The 26,419-nt window shown below is 52.5% G+C and overlaps 1 protein-coding gene across 2 annotated transcripts; it reads right to left on the reverse strand.

The window, feature by feature from the left end:
• Nucleotides 1–11: 11 nt before the first annotated feature.
• On the reverse strand, nt 12–26,322 carry fam171a1 (family with sequence similarity 171 member A1). 2 transcript variants are annotated; one of them, XM_023844549.2, is made up of 8 exons: nt 26,177–26,322; nt 13,615–13,842; nt 12,692–12,784; nt 11,293–11,451; nt 10,761–10,931; nt 3,254–3,370; nt 2,754–2,868; nt 12–2,538 (listed from the first exon to the last, which is right to left on the reverse strand). In XM_023844549.2, exons 1-8 carry the CDS (start codon nt 26,205–26,207, stop codon nt 978–980), a joined length of 2,475 nt encoding a protein of 824 aa, XP_023700317.2. In that variant the 5' UTR covers nt 26,208–26,322; the 3' UTR covers nt 12–977. The 2 variants fall into 2 exon arrangements, with proteins under 2 accessions (XP_023700317.2, XP_023700316.2); XM_023844548.2 differs by lacking the exon at nt 26,177–26,322 and adding an exon at nt 25,741–26,168.
• Nucleotides 26,323–26,419: the final 97 nt, after the last annotated feature.

Raw genomic sequence — 26,419 nt, forward strand, 5'->3', positions numbered from 1 at the left:
CTGTACTGTACGACACAAACACAAATGTCCGTTGATCCACTCATCCAGCCATCCACACTAATAATCCATTACAAGGTCATTGTGACATATAAACAAAATGAACACATTTATATTTGATTTATTCTTTCCTGACATTGTGAAGAATTCACTTAGAGCGTGTTTTTTTTTTTTTTTTTTTACTTCAATTTATTCAGAGTAATGAGCATCAAGTATTATACAAGCAACCAGTATTAACATTCAGAGTAAAATATGCTTGCCGTAAGCAGATTACCATGGCAAGGAGACAGAACGAGGCGCCATTCGAGTCACCAGCTATTGTAGTTGTGCGCTGCCTGGTCTGTGTGTTCGGGACACGGGGGGAACCTGATCGGGGGGCTGCCAAGGTGTGTGTGTGTGTGTGTGTGTGTGTGCGCGCGCGTGCACGGGGTCAAAAATGCTAACGAGTAAAAGAAGCTAACCAGGTAAGTTTAACAAGGCACTTGGAAAAACACATGGAAGTAGAGAATAAAACCAGCAAACGCAGGATTCGGTTTGGCGTCGACGGAAGAAGGCATTCAGAGTCACATTTTACTCTTACTGTAAGGCAAGGCTGAAACTAAACAGTAACAAAAATATCTGGATAAAATACTTGGAAAATAAGAGGGGAAAAAATCATGACATAGTGGTTACACGTTAAAAAGGCATTAAAAGCAACGCGATACCGCAGTAAAAAACGGTGCATAGGCGCCCTCTGGTGGAAAGAGCTTATCTGAGCTGACCAGCTGAAAGTGTTTAATGCACAAAGCTGCCACCAGAGGGACAGAAGGTGAAGAGGAGCGGTGCCTCATTGTCCATCCAGCTTGAGGATTCACGCCAGCGTAAAGCTTTGTGTCCAATGGTTCGAAAAGGAGCGGCTCGGGTGCACGAGGCACACATTACTATTTTTTGCGTGTTTACTGCCTGCCTGCGGTCCTGGTCCCGTCTCTCGGACCGCTCGCTCACTTCAGGTTGAAGGCCAACAGGGGCCTCTCCTCTCGCTTCTGCCAGGGGCTCTTCTTGTTCTCGTCCTCGCCGCTGTCGTCCTGCCCGGAGATGATGTCAGGAGGGCTGTCAGGCAGCTGAAGCTCCGGCCTGGCATGCTCAGTCCTGAATTCACCCTCTCCTCGCCCGCCCCCGTCGTCGTCCACCTCCTCCTCCTCGGCTCCTCGGGTGTCCTGGAGCAGCGGCCCAAGGGCACCATCGTCGGGGCTGCCGTTGGGCGTACCCGTCTCACTGCCATCGGCCTCCATGTCGTCCACGTACACCAGCTGGGTGTAGGCTACCGTGGGCGGTGTGCTCCTGTCCCGCCGGGCCTCCACCTCGGCCTCCCTCTCGGCCTCCCTCTCCCGCAGGCCCCTGCGGATGCGCCGGGCTAGCTCGCTCATGTCCACGCCCGAGTCCAGGCTGGCGTCATTGCTGCCGTTGCAGCCGGCACGCTGCAGGTCGATGTAGGAGTGGCGAATGTGGGCGTTGGAGCGGCCATCCAGGGAGACGAACCAGGCGCGGGGGTGGGGCAGCGGCTTACCGCCACGCAGCTCCAGCAGCGACTTCTCCGCCAGCAGCTGGTCCTCACCGTTCATCTGCACCAGCCCCACCTCACTGAGCGATGCCGGGATGGACAGCGACTCGGGCGCCGAGGCCGTCTGCAGGGTCCACGTGCCGTCCCGTGGGTCCTCGGTGGAGGATGACATCTGCGGCGTCCCGGAGCCCGGCGGGCCTGGCGGAGGCTGCGAGGCAGACAGCTCCGCCTGGATGGTCTCCAGGTCACTCTGTTGGTCAGCCTGCAGGAGCAGAGGCTGCCCAGCAAACGGGTGCTCCCCGGGCAGCCGCACGTAGTGCGCCGGGATGACCAGGGTTGGCCGTGCCCGCCGGTACCCGCCTTCGTTCACCTGGTCCACAGAGCTGCAGCACAGCAGCTGGCCTGGCCGTGGCAGGGAGGCGGGCCTCTCTAGGTGGTCCACGGACCGCGACAGCAGGTGGTCCACCGGCCGGCGGTCAGGGGGCTGCTCCGTGGGGCCCGGGGTGCGTGGCCTGGACAGGGAGGCGTCGTGGATGCTGGCCTCGCTGCCCACTGACAGCTGGCTCCTCGATGCCTGCGCTGACCCCTCCCTCGCATCTGGCGGCCGTGGGGAAGACTCAGAGCAGCGGCTCTGCCGGCCGTCTCCGTGCCGGGGCGACTCATAACCGTCCCCAAGTTCTTGGGACCGGGCTGCCCTCACTGGAGGGACCTCCACCAATCGGTGGCACTCCTTAACCAGAGAAGTGCGGGAGGAGTGGGGCTGGTGGGCAGGTGAGCTCTGGTTGGAGGGCTCCCTCTCCTGGTGGGAGGTGGGAGCACAGGTGGGCTGTAGCACGGGAGTGTGCAGGTTGGGCTCGGCTGTGGACGACACCAGGTCCAAGTGCACCTCGCTGATGAGGTTGAGGTGTGACATGGAGGTGGCCTGGTCTCTCTTGGAGCCGCTGAGCACCGTGGACAGTTGCAGCTTGTGGTGCCGTTGCCGTGGCCTCAGACATTTCCTCCTGGGTCAGGGAGAGAAGAAGGGAAGGTGAGGCCCACATCTGCGGCTGGATGCCTCCTTTCTCCTCTGCTGAGATGTTTGTGAAACTCACAGTGAAGCTCTGAACTGTAAATGACACACACTGTCACGCACTCACACACAGGCTTGAGCACTGACACGCAGTCACACGCACTGACACGCAGTCACACGCAGTCACACGCACTGACACGCATGTACCTGCAGTAGTAGAGAAGCAGGGAGGCGAGGAACAGGATGATGACCCCCATCCCACCCAGGATGGCCAGCAGAAAGGCCGTGTGGTAGGAGCTGATGTCCTTCGCAACCACAGCACCTGCAGCGGCATGAGGGATTCGGGGATGGCTGTTGGCTGTTGCCGTTCACACGGCTGTGTGTCTGAGCGTCAGCTCCATTATAGTGCCTCTATGGGAGGGTGTTACTGAGAGCTGCCCCTCTGCCGCAGCACATTACCCACAGTCACAAATTAAAATAGGCAAAATAAACAAATCACGCCTGATGGCTGCAGCACAGGCCTGGGGACAGAACAAGCCCAGAGTTCTAATCGTTATGGGTGTTCACATGTTTGGCCAGCAGGGAGCGCTATTCAGCAACACACTGAAAAGGAAAAGCCCGGAGAGCAGCATGTTTGGGGATACCCCCAACAAAAGCAGCAAGAAAGAGACGCATTTTTATTAATTAAGAATTTGTTAGAAACCAACCTGTGTTGAGAGGTGACATGGCGGCTGCCCAATAGCCGAGCTGGGGGGCGATGTAGGTCAGCACGAGCTGCCCCCCCTCCCTCTGCACATAGCCCAGGCTGCTCTTCAGCCACGCTCCTGTGGTGACACGAGAGGTCAGAGGTCATGGCCTGTGCCCTCGGCGGCCGGCCGGGGCCTCGCTGCCCTCTGCGGGACGAACACGTGCGCAGAAGCGAGCGATGGCGGCTCTGCGAACTGACAGTGAAATGCTAATTTAATTAGCCGCTAGCAACATGTGGCGCAGAATAATCTGCGAGTGAATCAAAATGTGGCCACAGCTCAGTGGCAAGCGGCACGTTACCTGAAGCCTCAAGTAAAAGAGCCATCTGTGTGTATGAATCAGGAATAAAACAAAGCAAATCAGTTTACATAACACAGCTAAAGGCTAATTGTCATACAGTAGGCCCAACATTTCTTAAAAGAATATAACATTACTTCGGTTTATGGAGTGCACTTGCAGCTATTTGCGGCCCGGCTGTTACCTGCTGTGACCCCTCCCCCAAACTAGCTCCTTGTGTTTAGGTGGGGGGGGGGGAGAGAGTGGGATTATGGGTAACCATCTGTGTTGTTTTAAAAGAGTGCTGTAATTCCATTTGCCGGCACAAGGGGGTAGCAGGGCACGCGTCGTCATTGATTCGGTGAATAAACACAGAGCTGTTCCGTAACCTGATGCCGCCCTGTGATTTTCTACTGCAGACGCTGAGGGACGTGTTCCTGCACTGATCGCGAGTTTTCTGCTGAAGTCTGCCTCACCGAGCGTGGATGGGGGCTGGGCGTAACCCTGCAACGCGGAGCCTGGGGCCGGCAGTCTGACTGACCCCTTTACGCTGGGAATGGCCCACCTGCTTTCACTGTTAAGAGTACCATATGTAATAGTTAATATCACTGGTATATTTACATTTATTTAGCCTATCTAAACAGACCTATCCAACCACTTACTGGGTGGATATTTTACTGATGCAATTCAGTTTGAGAGCTGGTATCAAGGGTACAACAGCAGCGCCCTCTAGGGATGAGTGTGTTTGCTGTGGTGTGAGCTGCCCTGCTGCGTCTCTCTCTGGTGCTGCGAGACAGATGCCCTGTGATCCCAGCCTGCCCTCGCCCAGCCCGGCGCAGCTGGGTTTCAGGTGTTTCGGACTCAGCTGCTGACACGGGTTTGCAGATCTGCTGATCCACACTTCTCCGAACCATAGAGCGACACACAGCCCCGACCTCCTGCTTACACCTGCAGGGTCTGCGCAGATGTACCGCATGCGGACCTCCCCGGGTCTGGCACCGAGATGGATTGCTGCTCACAGCAACCTCACCATTTGTATTCAAGTGTAAAGAAATGAGAATACTACCCCCCCCCCCCCCAACCAAAAAACTAATGTAATTAACTGAGGCCTGAACCCTGGCTGCACAAAAAGCCTGTCAAAATGACGAGTGACTAATTGCCTCTAGGGGTCAAATAAAGCCCTTTGAATTGACCTTAATTATCCTATGACCCCGACCTGGATAAAAAGTTAGTAGAAGGATGAACCAAATTGAATTAACCAGGTAAGCAGCTAATCTTCGAAGTGTCATGGTAATATTTTGGGCCCTGAGAATTAGAACAGCAGAGAGTGTGTTTCTCTGCCTGCGAGCACACGGGCACTGCAGCTACCCGGCCGGCGGAGCGATAGGCCACTTTCCAGACGCTGCCCTCCTTTTGGGAAACACGCATTGGCTGAAAAGAACAATCGCTGGAGAGGTTTCAGGACCTCCGGCGGCAAACTTGATTACGGCCCGCCGTTTATGTTTTGCTGTGTGGGTTGCTAGGCGAGGGGTCCGGCGAGCCCCAAGGTCACTGGCGGACTTTCCCTCATCGCTGCTCATCCCACCGAGGATGGGGAATCGGGGGAGGGGGGGGGGCAGCGGCTGTTGCACTAGCTTTCACTTCCCGCCTCATCTGGCCTCAAGTCGGTCTGGTTCTGCTGCCTTTGGGGGGTGGGGTGGTTGTATTTAGCTATGGCAAAGGGACGTGAGGCTTACGACAGAGGGGCACGCCGTACCAGCGACAAGGAGGATGCGGGGGCCAACTCCACACAAGTGTTAGCACAGCAAACAAAACACAAACCGCGAGTGCGATAAGAACTGCAAGTCTCAAGAGGCACCATTTCACAAAATTGGCCGACCTTGTACCACGTCTTTTAGGTGAAAGGCAACAGCATGTAATAAGGACATTAAGGGGAAGTTAAGGGACAGGGGAATATTTAGGCATTTATCCTCAGCTGCTCAGGACATCATTTGGCCTTGGGATTCTAAGGCAGGCCAAATCCTTTGGTTTTAATGAGACTCAAAGGCACAACGGCGCTGCCCTCGGTACAGAGGGCGACCAAGCTGCCCTCGGTACAGAGGGCGACCAAGCTGCCCTCGGTACAGAGGGCGACCAAGCTGCCCTCGGTACAGAGGGCGACCAAGCTGCCCTCGGTACAGAGGGCGACCAAGCTGCCCTCGGTACAGAGGGCGACCAAGCTGCCCTCGGTACAGAGGGCGACCAAGCTGCCCATGGTACAGAGGGCGACCAAGCTGCCCTCGGTACAGAGGGCGACCAAGCTGCCCTCGGTACAGAGGGCGACCAAGCTGCCCTCGGTACAGAGGGCGACCAAGCTGCCCTCGGTACAGAGGGCGACCAAGCTGCCCATGGTACAGAGGGCGACCAAGCTGCCCTCGGTACAGAGGGCGACCAAGCTGCCCTCGGTACAGAGGGCGACCAAGCTGCCCTTGGTACAGAGGGCGACCTGTTTTCTGGTGGTGTCTCTTTTCCAGAGAAAATAGATTAGGAAAAGCCAACCTAGCAGTCCGGGAAAGGGAAGGATTCTGCCCCCCAAAGGACGCTGGGAGTGTGATCCTGCAGCTGTGTTTACATGAAGTGTCCTCTAACCTCACTCTCCGTTATCGTAGCTGGAATGCTACACACCCTCACGGATCCCACAAAGCGGCAACATCACTGCTGTGGGGGGACTCAGCTTCTCTGACATGGCTTCAGAGACCCAGTATGAAAGGAACTGCAGCAGGAGAAGGGAATTCTGGGTAACGGGCTTTCTGTTGGAACACCAAAGCTCTGAGCAAGGCTGTGAAAGGAGCATCCAAAAACCTACATGGTTTGAGAAATGAACACAACTTCTGCTCACTACCTGTGTGTGTGTGTGTGTTTGTGTGTGTCTGTGTCTTTCCTCTTCCTATCCTACAGACAAAAACAAAGACCCTGGAAAGCAGAATAAGGATTTAAATAAAGAACTGTTAGGAGTCCTGGAAGGAGTACGCATGACTCTTTTCTCCATAACTGTGACACTGTGCTGTCAGAAAATCAGGGTCACCAATTATATTCTCAAATCCGGTCCCACAGAAAATCAACTCCATATGGCTAGCTATTGTACAGCAAGCGTGAACACTGTGTTAGAGACTCTCACAATGCAAACAAGGTTCAGCCCAAATGACGCTATTGATGATGGACATGCCCTCGGGGACGAGGAGGCACACCTGTAATCTCTTACAAAGTTAGCCATGTGCCTGCTGGTGAGTGGGATGGCTGCACATCTCACCCAGTGATTAGACCCATATTTCTACATGCCAGCTCATTCTGAAATACACTAACCCAGTGTATGGGGGAACCATCCTGCCACCCATCCATCTGCCCATCTGTCCAGTCCAGGGCTGGGGGGGGGGCACCCTGGGTAGGACGCCCCACACTAAGCCTAAAATCCCAGTGATTCTTAAACATGCACTCTCATTCCATAACACCGTAACCCCATTCTCGAACACACTAACCTTGTACCTCTTGAGCAGTTTGCGGTGAGATGGCGTGTAAATTGCGGCCCTCAAACCCAGCACTCTACCCTCGTGTATGCGGTTGACTGTCTGTTTACCAACACGACGTCCCATGGCAACTACATAATTACAGATTGGGTGACTGTGCACACGCGCCCTCAGTTGGGCTGTCCATGGGCCGGTTCACTGTAAATGACCCTTTAGGTTCCCCCGGCAGAGTGACTGTCAACTCCAGTGTTTCCCAACCCGGTCCCCAGGGACCCACAGCTGGTCCTCAGAGCTCCCCGCCAGACAATACACATTTTTCCTACCCGGAGCTGGGAGGAAGCAAAAACGTGAACTCTCTGGGAGTCCCCAAGGGCCGGATTGGGAAACACTGGTGTATGCAACTCCAGAAGCAGTAATCTGCTGCAAACATAATCCATGAACGTCTGCTGTGAAGCCTGGGAGACGTGGTAAGGATGGTGGGATCTGTGATGCCTACACATGTGGCCTGACATGAAGACTTCTCATCCTTCCTAGACTGTGGGTATAGTTTTTTTTTTTTTGTCAACGGGCAGCAAATAGCAAGAGTGTGGACTTCACAAGGTCAAGTGGCGTTGATGTCCCACCACAAGTAACAGACCCACCATTTCAGCCCCCCCCTCCCCCGACATGAACAGCCAGGCCCTAGAAACAGGAGTATTAAACTCAAGATCTGAGGGTTTAGGGGGAAATCTGAGTATGAAGGAGTGAGACACGACAGTGATGGAGGGCATTAAACACCATCCGCACTGTGGTTTCCACCCATTCCCACATCGACCCCCCCGCTCTGTAAAGAAACGGCCACATAGCGGTCAGTTAGCCCTCACGTGCACACACACCCCACCCCCCAAGACCTGCACACTCCTACACAATGCAGAGGAGGCATCCAGAGGGAAAACCACAAGAGGAAGTGCTGTCAGGGACAGACCCGGGGGCTCAGGGTCTCACTGAAACCTGATACAGGGTTCACCCCCATGCCAGGGATGATGTCATGACTGCGCAACACCCCCTCAAAATAAGAGCCCCTCGTCTGCAGACTCAAGGAACAGATGCGGTAAAAGTCCCCGAAGGCCATGAGACTTAAGGCTATTCAGGGTAAAACTCTGGTTAAGTTAGACCAGACCGAATCTTAATGACCTGTCTGAGGTTTATCTATGGTTTGTCAAGTCAATCAAGAAAGGTCAAATAAAAAGTCAGAAATACCACTTAAAACGAAGCATAGTTAAAAAAAATACATTCACGTTTCCCTGGCAACCCAGTTATAGACAGACCACTAAGAAATCCCTGGAGGAGTACCTTAACTTCCAATACATGCCCAGTTTCATCAGTTTTATTTTCTTTCCTATACTGTACAAAAAAGTAAAATATCCTAAATAAACCAATTCAGTTGAGATAGATCAAGTAGCCTATTTATGAACCAGACTATTAACTTATGTAATTAAGTCTAACAACATATAACTATACATGTAAATGAGCTGATCCGCCTCCCCCCCTACCCGTCTTGCTAATGGACTCGTCCAGAAGGGCTACTCTTTACCCAACAGATCGATACTGTGCCAAGAAGACGGGGAACCGGAACCATCTGCGTCCTAGCAAACAGGCAGGGTCTGCTGAATATGCAAATGAGCACTTCAAGGACAAATGAAGGTATCCGGGGTGGGGATGTGGGGGCGGGGCGTGGGGTGGGGCCGGGCGCCTCTGCATCACAGTCCCCGCCCACCCGTGCGGGAGGAGCGATGCCAGCCGGCTGTTCAGAGGGACGGAGGGCAGACGGTCTCTTCCAGACGGCGCCCCTTCTAATAGCCCTGCCCTGAAGTAATCACGGTTAACAGCAACCAAGATCAAAGGCGTCTCCTAAACGCTTCTCTGTGTCATGACCGAGGACGCGGACTCGCGTTTAGCCTGGTTAACCGCCTCGGATATCAGTGGTATCGGGTGGCACCGCAGAGAAGGGGTTACCGGTCACAGATGGCCGGACGCCGACTAACAGCGCTGCTTCGTCCGGCCTCGACAGACGTCACGCTTTACATTAAGCTGTTAGAGGCGCACCGCAGTCACGAGAAGATACAGCGGCGAAACGTAATTACTGCCTCCAAAGGGCTGCGGGCTTCCCCGGACTGGCGGCTTGCTGTGACGCTTACGCTCGGTTACGCGCACGGGTACACGCTCAGGCACGCGCTCGGACACACTCACGGCGAACTTCAGCATCAGGCGTCACGATGCTCACAAAACGCCATTAACAGCAGCGTGAGTAAAAAAGACACGCAGACCTCGGCAAATCTGCTGGCCCAGCTGCTACTCAAAGAAAAAGGCTTCCTTGAATAAAATAAATAAATTGAAGTGTCCCTTCCGCGCTCCTACAATAAACCGCATAATAAATCATTCGGACACTTGCTCTGAATTAAAAATATGCATGAATGTTAATGCCGCGGTGCTCAAAAAGAATCTGCCCAGTAAATAGTTGCATTACCCCAATATGTCTTCGCGCTGCAGATACGCTGTTATTGTACAGGCAGCAAACACTCAGTGCGTCTTCCTCTCTGCGATGCCTGCAGATGAACTTAAGCTGACTGCGTCCCCTTGAGGAATTAACAGGCAGTTTTAACAGTGTGATCTACTAGGAGGCTAACAGGCGCTGAATATCTGCTGTAATTATTTCACCTAGAGAGGATCATTAATGTGTGAGACGTTCAGCTTGCCTGTATGAGAGCTAAACCAGAGCAAAAGTAAAGCCCCCCCCTAATTTGGGACAGTAGGTAACATCACACACAAAGCTATGTCAGCTAGCTGTTAGCCTACAAGCTAATGTAAACACGGAGCTGGGAAGGTGAGAGTAGGAGAGGAGCTGCAGTCCGGAGAAGGCCAGTACTTTGTACCTAAGCAAGCATGCAACAATGTTATTACTATTATTATTATTATTATTAACAATAATGATAATAGCTCTGTAGCTCAATCAATAAGAGTGTTCTGCTAACACACAGACTTCATGGGCTGAAATCTTAGGGCAAACTCCCAAACGCTCCATGCTTTTGTTCCCGTGGACTGTCTGGGTGACCCCCAGGACTGGTCTGAGAAACACTATTCTAAGGCACACCCATAAACTGTAACTCTTTCTTTGGATAAAAGTGTCCGATACATGAATTAAACGCAATGATACATTACAGTTATACAGCACTTTGCAAAACCCAAAGACAATATTGCAATAAGTTTCAGATTGGGTTACGATAACATACAACACGGCCTCTTCCAAGGGTGAAGTGGGTCCCTTGAGCTCACAGCAGACTTTGCTCTAAAGAGAGATTGCTTGGGAGAGAGACCCTCCTCGTAATCAGAGGAGAGAGACACCCTCCTCGTAATCAGTGGAGAGAGACCCTCCTCGTAATCAGTAGAGAGAGACCCTCCTCGTAATCAGTGGAGAGAGACCCTCCTCGTAATCAGTGGAGAGAGACCCCCTCCTCGTAATCAGAGGAGAGATCTACATGGGAAATGCGTCTGTCCCAAGCTTCATGGTTCCGGGACCTTCAGCAAAGAGGGCAGGAAGTTTGTACCACAAGGATCCAGAGCAGGACGGACGGGCCTACGGCACACTGCCCACCCTTAACTTAGCCGGGCCACCAACGCTGCCATCAGCCCGGGAGGACGGCGGACTCACCCAGCTTGGGGTCGAAGCGCCAGGCAGGGATGTGGTCGTTCTCCTTCAGGCCGCTGTCTGGAGGGAGCGGCACCATGATGCTGATGGGCTCACTGACGTGGACCTCGGCTCCGCTGTCGCCCAGCAGATGGACGCTGATGGCGGTGATCGGGTTCAGCTCCCACCCGTTGCCTGTGGGTGCGTGGGTGGGGGGGTTGGTTAACACTACAGGGAGTCAGCTGCTTGGGGGGTTCAATGACCCCCGCATTGGACACAGTTAGCCAGATTAAGACCATGAGGGCCCTCTGGTCTGCCCCAGGGCATCGAGAGGTAGAGAGATGCCGCTTAACTACGGGGAATCTATGGCTGGTTCTGCATGGTGCTGATCCATGACAAATGGAAGAGAGCTTGTGCTATATTGGACTGGGTGGGAGGTGCCGTCTGAGACTTCTAGTCCAGTAATGCTGACCAGTATAATACTCCACGCTGTGCAGTACTGACCGAGTTCTAGACCGGTTCCTGCCGTGGAACCACAGACCCAGGGCAGCCTTACCCGTGCCGTTTCCTGAGAGTCCCTGCAGGTATGGGAAGAGGTCAAACTGGCGCGCTGAGCTTGCCACGGTGAGCTGGGCCGTCAGGTTGGCATAGTTGGTGTCCGGAGGAAGGTTCAGGGCCCTGCGCCGGAACTGCACCCAGGGACGAGCCGTCGATCCTGCGCAAAGAGGAGAAGCTTACCGGGGGTGGGAGCACGGAACAAGGGCAGCCTTGGGGACAGCTGAGGGGGACTGTGGTGGAAACGTACATTTAACTCAGACGTCGTAGTCAGAAAGAACGGAACTGAACTACTAGAGGTCACCAGCCCGAAGGAATGAGGACTCTCCCTGTCTACTGCTCTCGAGGGGGGCGGGGTCAAAGGTGGACTGCTGAGGTCACACTGTGTCACTGTGCTTCCATAGTCAGTGTGATGATGTTCAGCCTCTGCTTCTGTTATTAACTGACTGATCAGAATTCACTTTAGATCACTTTAGACTGTTCTCAGCAGTTCTCAAACCATGAGCATTATATCGTGCCCCATACTGCCACCTGCAGGCAGGGTAGCGACATCGTCTCTGGGTTAAAGTACTGGGACTCCTGACTCACATGGGGATTCAGAGATAAACAGACCCTGGCAGGTTCAGGAGCAGCAGGACGCCCTTGGGGTCTGCTCACCGTGGGAGGCAGGGGGCTGCTTGGGAGGAGGTGTGAAGTCTCCTTAATCTGTCCTCTCCTCCTCTCCCCTCCTTTTCTCACAGCAGGACCAGCTGAATACCCAGATAAACGCAAAGTCCTTTCCCTAAAGCATCCAGGTTTGCAGACTATGCAAATTAAATACGGACAGTGTTCAGAAGTGTTCAGGATAGCACATAGTTCAACAATGTACAGTGTTCAGTAGATAAGTGTTCAGAAGTACACAGTGATCAGCAGAGCACACAGTTCAGCTGGCAGGAAAGCCATTATAACCCCCAGATGACCCTGCCGTTGGTGCTGAAATAGAAACAAGCCTTTTCCTGAACCTCCCCTGGGAATTGGGGGGGGGGGGGCAGAATTCCTGTCTGCCTGATAGAACTGCCTCATCCACCCACTCAGCCCTGTCCCCCCACAGAGGCAGGGGCGACAGCAGGGCAATTAAGCCCCAAGACGTGCCCCCCCGACAGCCCAGCAAGCCCTGTGAGCTGGAACACTGATGAAACGTGTCAAGACCAGACAAGTGGCATGTGTGAGCCAACCTTTAATCTGACCATGCATGTTCACTAAACAGTGTGTCTGCAGTGGGGGGGGGGGAGCAGGGAGCAGGGAGCAGTTTGCCACAACTGAGCTTTTAATCTGAGAGGGTTATGTATGAAAGGGTAGCCCATCCAAGCATTATTTACATCACAGGTTGCCATAGCAGTGCAGGTGGGCGTGGCTCTCACCTGGAAAGCCGGAGACAATGTGGACGACATCCTCGTAGACCATGAGGGCGGCGGCCTTCTCCGGGAGCAGCTCCAGGCTGAGTGAGGAAAACACTGGCAGACACACAGGTCGGGGGTTACTGACGGCACGCGTGTTCAGCACAGACACTGACAGGGCGCACGCGTGTGGAGCTGAGCGTAATAATTGGTTAGAAAGCCCTGAGTTGTGGGGCTCAGTGCTCTATATGAATGGAGGGTCGGCACGCATCTTCTGGCAGCTTGAGTGACACACGTGCTGTGGGCTGCTCCTTCTACAAGGTGGATGCTTCCCAGTGGAGTCAGCGGAGAGATACCGGGAAGCAGCATGCCCCGCCCACCCTTCCCGCAGACCAATCACAGCGAGACGTCACACTGGAGATTCCATCTGGCCAGACAGCATTGACTCCTGCTTCCTAAGCAGTCTAGCCTGCACAGTGCAGTACTTACCCTGAATCCAGCATATACACTGCATTTACCGCATTAACCACAGATTAAACCCTCAGTATACCCTGCATTTAACACCCATTTACCATTAACATACCTTATACTTAACAGTGATGTACCCTGTGTGTACCATGAATCCCTCAGTAAGACTGAATCACTGAGAATGAGCTCAGGATGGAAAACCATGCAAAACTTTGGTTTCTTATATGAAATGTATTAATTACATATTAATGGCTAATCCCTGTCCCATGTCCCGTTTCCCTGACAACCTGGAGGCTTAAACCAATGATGTGAAAGCGCAGTTCCATTTGTCCCTACGCCGTCTCCACACTGCGAGGCTGCCTGCCCCCCCCCCCGCTGGGAAGCCTTGTTAATATTTTATTTCATTAAAAGCCAGGGCCCAGCATGGAGGCCAGGAAATCCCTCGGCTGGGGGGGGGGGGGGGCGAGACGCAGACGTACCGGGCATTCGGGCCGGCCTCCACGGGGCCGAGTTCGGCACGTAGCCTGGCTTGGTTGCCGTGACGATCAACAGGGAGCCCACCCTGTATGGAAATGTGACATAGGCGTTGCCATCCGGTCCTGAGGACTCCGAGGCGAGGGAGGTGTGGTTGGCGAAGATCTCCACGGTGACCCCGGTTATGGGCTGGTGGGTGCCGGCATCGCTCAAGCGCACCTTCAGCGTAACCTCTGCGTGAAAAGGACGGAGACTCGTCACCAAAGCAACTAGCAAAGCGGAATGCTACCCTAACGACCGCAGCACCATACATATACGTACTCCATAAATACATATGTACCTTTAAAATCATCAATCCATCCATACCCACTTGTCCTATACAGGATGGCGGGGGTCCAGAGCCTATCCTGGAAGCTACAGGCACAAGGCAGGGAACAACCCAGGATGGGGGGCCAACCCATCACAGGGCACCAGGCAGGGAAGAACCCAGGATGGGGCACCAACCCATCACAGGGCACCAGGCAGGGAAGAACCCAGGATGGGGCACCAACCCATCACAGGGCACCAGGCAGGGAACAACCCAGGATGGGGCACCAACCCATCACAGGGCACCAGGCAGGGAAGAACCCAGGATGGGGGGCCAACCCTTGCAGGATAAACACCTCTAAAATCAGTTTATAAATAATATTTTCTGCATACCAGTATTGAATAATCAGATTAGCTGTTAAGAGACATTTTAAGATTAGGAAACTGATTTTAAAAACAGATGCATTAACCTTTCAAAAGTCACCATGTCAAACCTGTTTAAGTCATTTCCCAGTAACGCTCTGCAGCACAGCCCAGCCTTCCCAGTGCACGCTGACGCCAGGACGCCTCACTGCGAGCGGCCAGATTTCACATTGGCCCTGATCTCACTCAGGAGCTCGGAAAAGCAGCTGCTGCCATCAGGCACCTCAGCTTAACACGCTGTACACAGTTGGCTTTGGGTGTCACATTTTAATGAGTCCCGCTAATTGTTCCAAAGGAAATGGCCCCTTTCTCTTTTCAGGCAATAACTGGCTTGTTCTGGGTAGCAAGAGCTTAAGCATTAAAGTCTCCTGAAGAGACAAAGGGACGTTTCAGGTCGTCAGACACGTCCCAGGTCGCCGAACACAGGCTCACAAACTCACAGCTTCCCGTCTATCACCCCCCCCCCCCCTGATCTGAACAGTAGAAGGTTTCTCCCCCTTTCCTGTGCAGGATGTGTGGTTGAACACAACATGTCCTTCATATCCTCTCCTTGAAAGCCTATGTTGCAGGCTGACTGGGCCGGGCCGGGCCGGCAGGCCCCCGCGTGGGCTGGGGGGATTCCCGACCCCTCCCTCACGGGTCCCCACACTTTTCCATCAACAGGCGCCCTGGCTTTGACTGAAAAACATGAAAAACAGGAGACATTCTGCAGGGAGAAGGGATGTCCTGTCCAGCCTTCCATTCTCACAGAATAAACATTTACTTTATCGAATGCGAAGTGAGTTTCGCCTCACGGCAGTTTGCTGGTTTTGTTCAGCCCTTTCAGTCTGGATTTTGGTTCCCTTCCCATCTCACCTAAACATACAGCACAGTGCAAATGTCTTAGGCAGTGACTGAAAATGAATGACATGTTTAAATGATCTTCATGTTGGTGTAAGACTATGATCTTACGCTGGTCAAAGCGTGTCAGCTCAGCTACTGCAAAACCGCTCCTAAACTCACTGCAATATTTGCAGCAACCATCCAGTTCACCAGTTTATTTTTTCACTTGACCATTGCCCCATCTTTATTAGCCAATCAACACCTCATTGAGTTATTTAATGAATTAGGTTAAGCCATCCAACAAGATATCAGTAACTTTTTGGAGAACAGAAGATATTCTTGTTTATTTTTACTTACTGTTAATTTGCATGTTACAAATGTTGAATTGTGTTTTTTTCTGAGAAAACATACAATTATTACCAAGATGAATCACCTTAAATATTTTCTTTCACTGCATAGACTTTCTCACAGTGCTGTGTTTATGTCATTCAAACATACTGGTTACTGTAGTCATTCTGTACCTAACAGCTCTGCAATACATCACTGGTGTTTATCTCCTGCTCAGAAAAGTTGTGTAGTATGCAATTCTGTAATGTGATGGATAGCTTTGGGGGGGGACACTCATGATGTCATCCAGTTGTAACAGTTAACACTTATCACAGAACCAGTGCCATAAGATACCCAAAGCGCGACATGGTGAAACTGCACAGAGCCCTACGAATCTGCAGCCTTGCAGTGTGGCGTCCAGCTTGGGTGTTTACGCTGAAGCCTGTGATTAATGAGTGGGGCTCCTGCGGAGGCAGACATGTTATGGAGCAGGAAGGGACCAGAGCCTCATTCTGCCTCGCCTCCATTGTTGTTAATCTCCAGAGGCCTGACCTCTGGCTTTTGACTGTGGTCTCGGGGCTGCTTTGGGACTCGTCCATTCCCCACCCCCGAAGTGCGGAGAGACAAAACGTTGTCACGGTAATGCAACGTGTTGGTGCAGTGCTGAGGTCATTAAGGAGAGGCTTCCATAATGAGCACAGGCTGGGCGGGGCTTTGCGGGGGGAGCGGATAGGGTACAGGAACTGGCGTTTATTAACACCAGGGAAATGCAGCACAGAAACTGAGCACCAGGCTTGCACAGCGGTTAAGGAAACAAACTCATGAAACATAACTAATCCAAAACAATGAGCTGCAAGAAGCTGTTAATGATTTCCTTGAAGGCAATATCTGTGTTTGCATTTTCCTGCTAATTTAAAGAAAAGACAATGTCACTTCAACAGAAGAGATAAATGTCTGCGTTAGGCCGTTAAATCCCCCATCCCAGCCCCTCCATGCTTCAGAGGCTTACATCACTTCCTGTACCCTTTGAAGCCACTTCCTGTACCCTTTGACTTGTGTGGGGAGAGGTGGGACACAGCTGCGCCCCCCCCCATGGGAACACTTGACCTCATTCTACAGCTTTGGCTCATGCAGGCCTCAGGCTGATCGAATGGCACCATTAGCCACAAAAAAGAATAAGATTAATCAGCCCTGACTTGGCTTTCATGAAGCGCCCATGGCTGTTTCAAGGATAAAACCTTCTTGGTAGTAAAATATTCTAGCAATCAACTTAAAATTCAAGTTATAGCTAACGCGCTAATGCTAGGCCTGGACCGGCCATCTGGCATACTGGGCATTTTCTGGGTGGGCCGATGGGTTTGTGGGCCAGCAAAATCACCGGTGACCCCCCCCCTCCCTTTGACAAATTCATTGGGGGGGGTACTCCACCCTACTCTATTTATCATGGAGGGCCTTCACAGTCGAGGGCTAACATAACGATTTTGTACCACTAATATATTGCTCACGCAACTCTCTGCAATGCTATCGTAACTCTGTACTGCTAAAACGACTCTGTACTGCTAATATTTTGCTAATGTAACTCCATACTGCTGTCATAACATTGCAATGCTAATGTCCTGCAGAAGTGTCAGAAGCGTCACAGTGCTTTTTTCTGTGCTGGCTGGACAGATCATGCTGTCCGTGAGGCTGTTCTTATCCTTGTCCTGGAACAGAACCTTCTCAGGGCAGAGCGTCACTTTAAGAGCCAACACAAACTTCGCAGGCCGGTACTGGGGCACTGGGTCGGTAGTGGGGAGGCTGGTGCAGCGCCAGAGGGATGCTGGGTCACACCTCCCAAATATAGACATCACCCATGTGGGGGTCTGGGTCTCAGGGACTCCAGCATGCCAAACAGGGTTAGGACGCTCCAGGGCTTGTGTGTGTGTGTGTGTGGGAGGGGGGATGGGGGGTGCATAGGTGAGGGGGTCACTCTGAGCTGAGGACTGGGGGTCAGAGGTGAAGGTAAAGGAAATCGTACTGTGGGTGGAAATCCCAAAGTGGCTGAGAGCCCAGGCTGCAGGCACGGTGCCCATCACACCATGACACTGGGGTTATTGGGATGGATGGGCTGAGCTGTGGGGGGGGGGGGATGGGCATGTTGTTCACTCTTTCCATTCAGAAAGTGACTCACGCCAAGCAAATTCAGCCCTGATGGCAAGATAAGTCACTTCTTCCCCTTGGCCTGAGCTTGAAGGACATTCCTTATGGCACAGTGGCTCTGGGCTATTTCCGGGGAATATTCTGGGACACTTATGGCATCACAGGTGAACAGGAGGCAGCCGGTAAGGATGGCAGGAATGACCGGCATGTACCTGTGACCTGAGCCCAGGAATGGCAGGTTTCTGTCCGAATTAAAACGGTGAGGTGCATTGAAGTTTGGAGTTATCCCAACATCGACCTCGTTAGAGATTCACAAACCATCAGATTTGTGCACCAGGAAGATGAATGCATGAGTTCAGTGCAGGTTGAATGTGGGTTCTGTCAGGTTTCCAAATGTACACGCACACGATGGGGCGTCTGGAGTATACAGCGAGCCTGCAGAAGAGGAAGAGCTACACAAACACACAGACGCACCAGGCCAGCTGGAGGGGAGCCGCTCTGACTGAGACATCTGGTCAACCAGCTGTAAATCATTCTTAGCTGAATCACTCTGTTGGAATGTGGCTGAACGCAGCGCCCAGTTCTCCAGGAGCAGAGCAGAGATCTGCGTGGCCTGGGCTGGCAGACAGAGAGGAGATCCTCACCTCTAGACTGAGACCTAATGTACCAGTGACATCACGGCTACCATCACAGGGCCAGGAAGACACCGCTTCAGCTTCATAATTCAACAGCCCTTCTGTAGACGCCAAGATCCTTAAGCTCAAAGCTAGAGCTGAAAAAGGCTTTAAAACTTGACTCCTCCCTCCTGTGCAGTGCACACAAAAGCATGAAAAAAAGTATGAAGAATTTATTACAGCATTTGGAAGCTGATGCAAATCTCAGCTTCCCCCTCAATATGCGAACATCTAACGACGGCTGATCCCTGATTGGCCGACATTCCTGCTGGAGGTCGATTGAGAGATCAGCACGTGGGATCAGAGCAGGAGCCTTTATCAGGACTGGTGTTACGATGCAGGGAAACGGGGCAGGGGGAGCGGGGGGGGGGGGCTGGCAGGCCCGAGCCATCTGACTAGCAGATGGGGGTGGGTTTGAGTAACGGCCCCCCAGCATGACGTGGTCGTGTTGTACCGAGCTCCCCTCCACGGGGCACGGGAACAGCACCACGTTCCAATCATGTCCTACTTAGGCAGATGAGTTCTGCTCCAAACCGCCCGCATTTCATCGCTGGCCAAGGTCCCGCTCGCTGGCCGGTCAAAGAGGTTTGGCTCGTTTTTCGGCTGGGCAGGGACACTTCTCTGTTTGCGCCCCGATTTAGTCATTTACCGTGTATTGCTGTAGCACACAGGACTGCCCTCGCTGCACCCCCGCCTGACCATGCACTGCGTCCATCCACAAACTTGTGACACAGCCACGATTGGAGAAGTGCGTGACTAAATGAGTGAATTTCATTGGAGGCCTGGTGCGTCACTCACTGTGTGGTCTTCCTCTATTGGAGGAACATTGATAGTCTGCATTACAATGCTATTTGTAGTCTATATCGACAATGCAAAGGTAACTTTAGTGTATCCAAACTCTACATGCTTGTGTTCACCTTATTTCTTTCTTGTAGATTCCTTCAGGATGTTTGTGTGGACACATTTTGTCTGCAATCAATGGGTATTCTAAGCTCGTAACATGTAAACAAGACCCTTACAGTGCCTGCACCCACCCATGAGCCTACCACGCAATCTGACATCATGCTGTTTATCTAAAGCAACACACCACAAACATGCCATACTCCGACTGCAGGTGCAGTGCTTTAACAACTGTGCCCCCTGCTGCCCGGGGAAATAAGAGCAAGCTCTTACATAAAGCTCCAGCAGAGGCGTTTCTGGGTTATGTTCTGCCAGCTGGGCTCAGATCCCGCCGTGTTCTCTAGCGGTGAGAACCTCCAGGGACAACGACAGCGTTCAAAAAGGCACCAGGGAGAATGTGCCCGCAGCGAGAATGAGATGCCAATCCGACGGGCGTGAGAACCTCCTACCAGATCTGCGGCAGGGACACAGGTGCGTGTGCTGCAGCGGTACACCAGTGCTACACAGACCCACGTAGGAGAAGCCAATGAGAACAGTCCGGGCCGGTGCGGGGGGGGGGGGGGGGGGGGGGGGGGGGGTTGCACGGGGAAGCACAGAGATGACACACCCAACGCACACAAGTTCGCCGCAGATGGGCGGAGCATCTGTACAATCCAGCCCACACTGTTTGTTTTGTGCCTTTCTTTTCCTGGGGGGAAACTGCGCTAGAGTTGGGGGGGGAGGGTGGGGATGTAAATATTACAGAAACAGGCTTTACAGCTTTAACGTTCCCATCCAGGGGGAAAACCAGCACGGTGGAACAAAGAACCTGCCCCCGCTGATCTGAGCTTTGATAACTCCGACAGGCCGTTCCTCTGAGGAGCGCAGAGAGCTGCCGACGACTGCAGTCGGGGATTTCAGCTCTGCGGCAAGACCCATGTAGCCGGGGAGGGGGCACCTCCGTCAGCGCTGGGCTGCGGGCATGAAGCGCACCCCCCCTCGGGCATTCGGTGGCCAGGCCACACACGTGCGCACGCACACACATAGATGCACACAGACACACACACACACACACTCTCTCCCTACGAAGGGCCCTGACAGTTATCCAACACAATAATGTGATTAACCCAAATAACAACTGAATAAGCGAGTCCGTCTGACGGGCTCCCAAATCAGACACACCCTCCAGAGCAGCCCGGCCAGTGGTAGCTGCAGATAAATATGGGGTTTTTACTCAGGGTGATCGACACCCTGTACCGTTTAACGGGATACCTCCTGTTAGCATGTTAGCATTGCCTCAGGCTTCTGCCCTCAGGTACAGAGCCTCTGTGGAGACCCCAGAGGTGCAGAGCCAGGCTGTGTGTGTGTGTGTGTGTGTGTGTGTGTGTGTGTGTGTGTGTGTCTGTGGCACCACAGCTCCCAGTAAGGGAGGATCCTCCCATCCCTCCTGACGTTCATGTGGAGACACGTGGAGTCACTCATGCCTTCTCAGAATAAGCTATTACTACTGAGCACCAGATTCCCAGACACTTGAGCTCTGCTTTTATAGCTCGTTTCCAGCTCTCTCCCCGATAAGGAAGCGACTTCGCTTATATTCACTGTGGTTGGAACAGCTGGACGGCAGCCGTGTGTAAACGGCGGCTCTCAAACTCCACGTCCTCCTCGTGCTGAGCTTCTATTTTGAGCTGAACTCTAATCAGCATGTAAACAAAGCTCCTCTTTATGTTTTCTTGTCCAAAAAGGGTCACGCTGATGCAGAATTAATCCTATGATGAGACTGGGACGGCAGGCTGTCACACACACACACAAACACACACACACACACACACACACACACCTTTGTGGGGGCTCTCCATTCATTTCTACGAGTAACCCCATAATCCCAAGAACTTTAACCCCTACACAGCCGTAACCTTAACCATGAGTAACCAAACAAAATGCGAGACTTGGCATTTTTAGTTTTTTGATTGCATTCACAGATCTTTGTGGGAACCTGAAAAATGGTCCCCATCACGTTAAAATGACATGTTTTTTAATTACGTTGTGAGGGACATTTGGTCCACGCACAGACACACCGTACCTTCTCAGCTGCCACTCCACCCGAGCTGCTCGTCACTGACCTGTGGGGGGGAGGGGTCTGAGGAACAAACAAATGGCCAAACGCCACCGTGCCCCCAAGCATGCAGAACCATAGAGTCCCCCACCACTCCTCATTCCCATTCAGGGCCACTGGGTCCCAGCTTCTCACTGGGATGGGACTGGGCTGCACACACTGCACCCACGAAATGGACCAACACTGACAGGTGAGATGCTGACTGACATATCAAAGAAAGCCAAAAGCCTTTGAAAAGAACAACACAGCAAGGCAGCTCTTACGGGCCCCCGGAGTCTCCCGCAGCCGGGGACTGTAATGTTTACCGCGTTAAAATTAACGGGATGAGTTTAGCGCATGGCCCAGTCCCGGGGGTGTTTGTCAAACAGAGGAGCTGGATCATCCCCCCGCCAGGCTCCTCCAAGTTTCATTTTGGCGTGTTTCACACCGAAGTTCAGTCTTGAACACGTAAGAGCTTCTCCCGGGGATGACGGAGGCCACGTGCTCACACCTGCTTTGACAGCAATGAAAGCGGCTTCTCCGTTAGCCAGCCTGTCAGGCCGTGGGCACGGGGCCGTGCCTGAAGTGGTTTATTAGACCCCATCACTGCCCGGTTCTGGCACACGGTGAGAGGATGGCAGTCACTGCGGCTCGCTGGTGCCCGGTGACACTGGAGTCTCCCTGTGATCCACGTGTGCCTCTGTGATACGCGTCTCCCTGTGAGGTCTATCTGTGAGGCTCACATGCGGGTGTGATGGAAAATCAAAGTGTCTGCGATAGGCGGACTGATTGAAAAGTGACATGATGCAGCTCAAAAAAAATCTATTATTAGTATTATCTATACTGCGGTATAGTGTCTGGATGGTAGGATGGTATGTTTGACTATCATTTTTTTTTTTATTGTATTGTCGAGCACATGCCTGTCATATGCCGCAATATGTTTACATTGGAAGTTGGTGCTGGGAATGAGGTCACACCCGAGTTAACTGCGTTCCAGTACAAAGATTCGGAAAACCATTTAGCAATACCAGTTCAAGCCAGGTTTCTCATTTCCATGTATAGCATTGCCAGTCAATGCATTTTGTGTCATTTTGCACATAGAAACTCAGCAGCACCTTGTCCACAGATGCAGGTTGAGCAGCACTGTGCGCATGACCGATTTCACGAGGCACGGAGAAGACATAAGTGCTAAAAAGTACAACTACAGCTTTTACTTCTGTCCATGAAGGACGCCGCCATCTTGAATTCTGAGGTCGCGGCTGTAGAGGTCCCTCCCACTTTCCGAGTCGGTGTTCCAGTTGAAATTTCCGACTAGGAACTTGGAAATTCCAGCTTACCAGTTCAAATGGAAAGCAGCGATATCGTCTGAGAGGGTGAGATGCACACCCCTATGTTCACACTCTAGCATGATACAAACGCCAACAATCCAAATGCAGTGCAGTTTGCCTGAAATATCTAAGGCTTCCGTGGCAGGAAACATGCGATAAGGTAAAGGGTCATCGCCAAGATAACATGTTCCGTTTAAGCTGACCTGCATTGCTGCATCTTCTGCGCTTTTCCATTCCTCCGAATTCAGAGGCCCTTGGAAGTTAGCAGGAAATGCTAAGAAACGCAGCAGCCAAACATCACATGATGCTACACTTCCGACTTAAATCACACATAAGAAATTTACAAACGAGAGGAGGCCATTCGACCCATCAAGCTCGTTGGGGGAGAACTTAACTAATAGCTCAGAGTTGTTAAAATCTTATCTAGCTCTGATTTAAAGGAACCCAGGATTTTAGCTTCCGCTACACTAGCAGGAAGACTATTCCATACTCTAACTACACGCTGTGTAAAGTAGTGCTTTCTCAAAATTGTTTTAAAATGTTCTCCCGCTAATTTCCACTTATGGCCACGAGTTCTAGTATTTAGACTAATATTGAAATAGTCATTTGGCTGAACAGCATCCAGACCCGTTAGAATCTTACGGCCTCCCCGGCCGACGTGGAGGAAGCCACAGCTGTGGTGGGGGTGCCCCGTTTCCACCGGCTGCGTTTTGCCATGGCGTGAAACTAAACAGTGCACCTCATATCCCATGATACACCTGCCCCATGGCATTTATGAGACTGCGGACAGGCGATCTGATTCGCTCTGGGTCTGGGTGACTCCTGAAGCACTGTGTGAGGTCACCGTCCAGACGACGGCCCCAAAAGAGCAGATGGAAGCTCAGAGCTCGACACAGCCAGCGGCCCAATATCAAGGGCTCTCCTACGCCCTTGGGTACAGCCGACCCGCACACTGAGAAGATCTGTGCTCCGGAAAGTCGTCAGGAGAATTGGCGTGCCAAGTACAGAGAGACGGAAGGAGCTCTATAAACAGGAGTCCATTTACTTCGGGGGGGGGGGGGCAGAGGTGATTCTGACCTGATACACCACCTCAGAGACTCCCCCCAGCCTGCAGAAACCTGCCGACTCACCCTCCCACGGACGACGACGTCACCCAGGGAACTGGCGTGGCAGCAGACTGTGCACGACTGTGTTAATGGGGGTGTCTGGCCCTGTGTGACCTGGGGGGGGGGTTGCTGGACAGGCCCCTCGGAGCACAGCTAAACACCAGTAAAAGTCCCCGCAACGCACTCCGGGAGAGGAGTGGCTAAGGTGGAGTTAAGGGACACAACCCAATACTGGGCCGTGATTGGCTAGCAGGCTCACCCGGAGGCCGTGATTGGCTAGCAGGCTCAACAGGAGGACACGGGAGTCTCACTCACCAAAAGCACTCCTCCACAGGATGGGGGGATGAGGGAAACCGGCGTTTAACAATGAGGATTCGACCTCCCTGCTGGCCCTGATCTACACCCGGAGGCCCCCCCGCCCCTGATATACCTCCGACAAACACCCTGCCAGCAGGAAAGGAATCCCATCCTGCCTGCCCTCATCTCACTGTCCCCCCCCCCCTCATTCTCTCGAAAACCGCAGAATAAAAGCACAGGAGAATCGGGGTCACCGGCAAGCTCAGATTACCATGGTGAGCCAATGGAGGTACTTCTGCAGAATGGACCTTCACCCTCAGACAGGCCGGGCTGCAGACACGTCCTCCACGCGCCAGGTCAGGAAGTGACAACACGTACGGGGAGGGCGGGGGGGTAAATCGCTGTCACCTGTTCTGGCTTGTTCCACAAACTGCAGGAACACAGCTCCAGGTGCACCAGCCACCAATGTAGCGGCAGGGAGTGGGACTGTCCCTCGTCGAGCACGATTAGCAGCCTGCGGACAGCCCAGTCTCACCTTAAAGCGTTAAAATCCCCTTGTCTTTACAGCAACGATAAGCCTCATTTAACCACTGGGTGTCTGGTGAAGGGAAAGTGAGACAGGAAATCACAGCTTAAGAGAACACGTTTCTGTCCCGGGGTGTGTAGCCTGCGCTCCACAGTAAACAACGCGCGGCTGGTGCTTTTTCTCTCATTTAAAAGGTTTTTTTTTTTGTTTTTCTTTTGAGGTGAAATACAAACCAGCAAATGACCTCTAAGCTTCAGTGACGGTTCAGCCTTCTGACAGCAGCATGCCCCAGAGAGAACGACACACACACACACACACACACACACACACACACACACACACACACACACACACACACACACACACACACACACAGTCGACCGTGTGGTTACCTAACCAACTAACCTACTAACTGCAAACGGGAGCAAAGCAGCCAGCTTAGGGACCTATCGTGAATCAGCAGCAGCATAATCAGATACTGGATCACAGTGGTTTACAAAAGACTGTCCAGGACCACTGTGACACACTGCATGGCAGCGTGACACACTGTATGTGTATCGTACAGTAATTTATGGGATTAGATCACGTCAAGGCGCATTAAGTCATGCAATATAACCAGGCATATATATACCCTGCTAGTGTGTAGCATATCCACTATAACTTCCTAAACCGAAATCAAGACTTCTATTTTAAAAATATATTTAAAAACAACTCAGATGAAATGTATTGGTTTTATAAATTAAGATCTGTATAAAAAAAAAAAAAAAAAAAAAAAAGTGAATTGTGCAGTATATAAATGATCAAAGGCACGAGATGTTGTAAAAAGGGTGTAACACATACACGGCGATCATTAACAGAATAAAAGTGACCGTGGTTAATAACCGTGACTATACGTCCTGGGGGGGCGGTTATCGGTGATCAGGACGGACACCCCCCCCCGAAACGCGATACGATCCGACCCGACCCGAACCCGGAGCGGAGCAAAGCCGCAGGCAGACACACACACGCGACTGCGCCTCGGACCCCCTTTCACACTCCCCTCCCCAGGCCGAAAGAGCTGCGATATAGCTGCCTAAGGCACTTAGACCCCCTCCTCCTTACGCCATATATCAACAATAGTCAACAATAGTCCGAAAGGCAGATGAGATTCGCAGCAGTAACTTCCAGAGCCGATCGGAAACGGGAACCGGAGCCGAGCGGAGAGGCGCCCACCTCTTGCGTCGCCGTCCTCCGGCAGGCTCTTGGTCACCGCTTTCCACACGTTGCAGCCCAGGAGGCAGAGCACGATCGCCGCGGACCTGTTCATGTCCTCCCTGCGTATGATTCGGCCAGCCTCCGAACAGTTTGCGTGCCTACCGCGGAGCCTCCACCATCACCCCGATGCCATCCGCATTGTCCCGCTCTGCTCCCAGATCGATCCCCGCTACAGATCCCGCTTCCAGCGCCGCACTCACGGCTCTTTCTGCTGCATCCCTTGTCCCCAGCCTTGCCGCTCAGTTTTTTTTAATCCAAAAAAAGAGCGGAGAGGAATAGCTCAGGCAATATTAACTGTTCCGCTGCCAGAGATCCCTTTCAACGAAGCTGCGCTCTTGTAGGGAATGCCGATGCGAGTACGCCACCTAGTGGCCGACCGTAGACCCACACTCGCCTTTGCTGGAGACTGAAGGGCGTCTGTTCATGAAGCTTTGGTAATCAGATTGCTGTTATTCGTGAGCCAGATAAGCACGATCAGGGCGCTTAACGTGTACGCAGAGTAGGGTGACCACCTATTCTATATCAAGGGTAACAGGATTTGTAAAGTACCATTTCAGTTAAAAAGGACCCGGATTTCACTTTAGCACTGAGTTCTTGCTGTGTGCTGATTGGTCAGTCTCCTATAATCATGCACGTG

Source organism: Paramormyrops kingsleyae, chromosome 9 (genome assembly GCF_048594095.1).
Source record: "Paramormyrops kingsleyae isolate MSU_618 chromosome 9, PKINGS_0.4, whole genome shotgun sequence".
Classification (NCBI taxonomy): Eukaryota; Metazoa; Chordata; class Actinopteri; order Osteoglossiformes; family Mormyridae; genus Paramormyrops; species Paramormyrops kingsleyae.

Bases quoted from the DNA above. Each gene is read 5' to 3' on its own strand.
- fam171a1 (XM_023844548.2), bottom strand. From the start codon at position 25,834: ATGAACAGGTCCGCGGCGATCGTGCTCTGCCTCCTGGGCTGCAACGTG. The intron at 13,843-25,740 runs GTGGGCGCCTCT...CTTTTCACGCAG, and splicing joins GGAGGACGGCGACGCAAGAG to AGGTTACGCTGAAGGTGCGC. The intron at 11,452-12,691 runs GTGAGAGCCACG...CTCTTTGCGCAG, and splicing joins CATTGTCTCCGGCTTTCCAG to GATCGACGGCTCGTCCCTGG.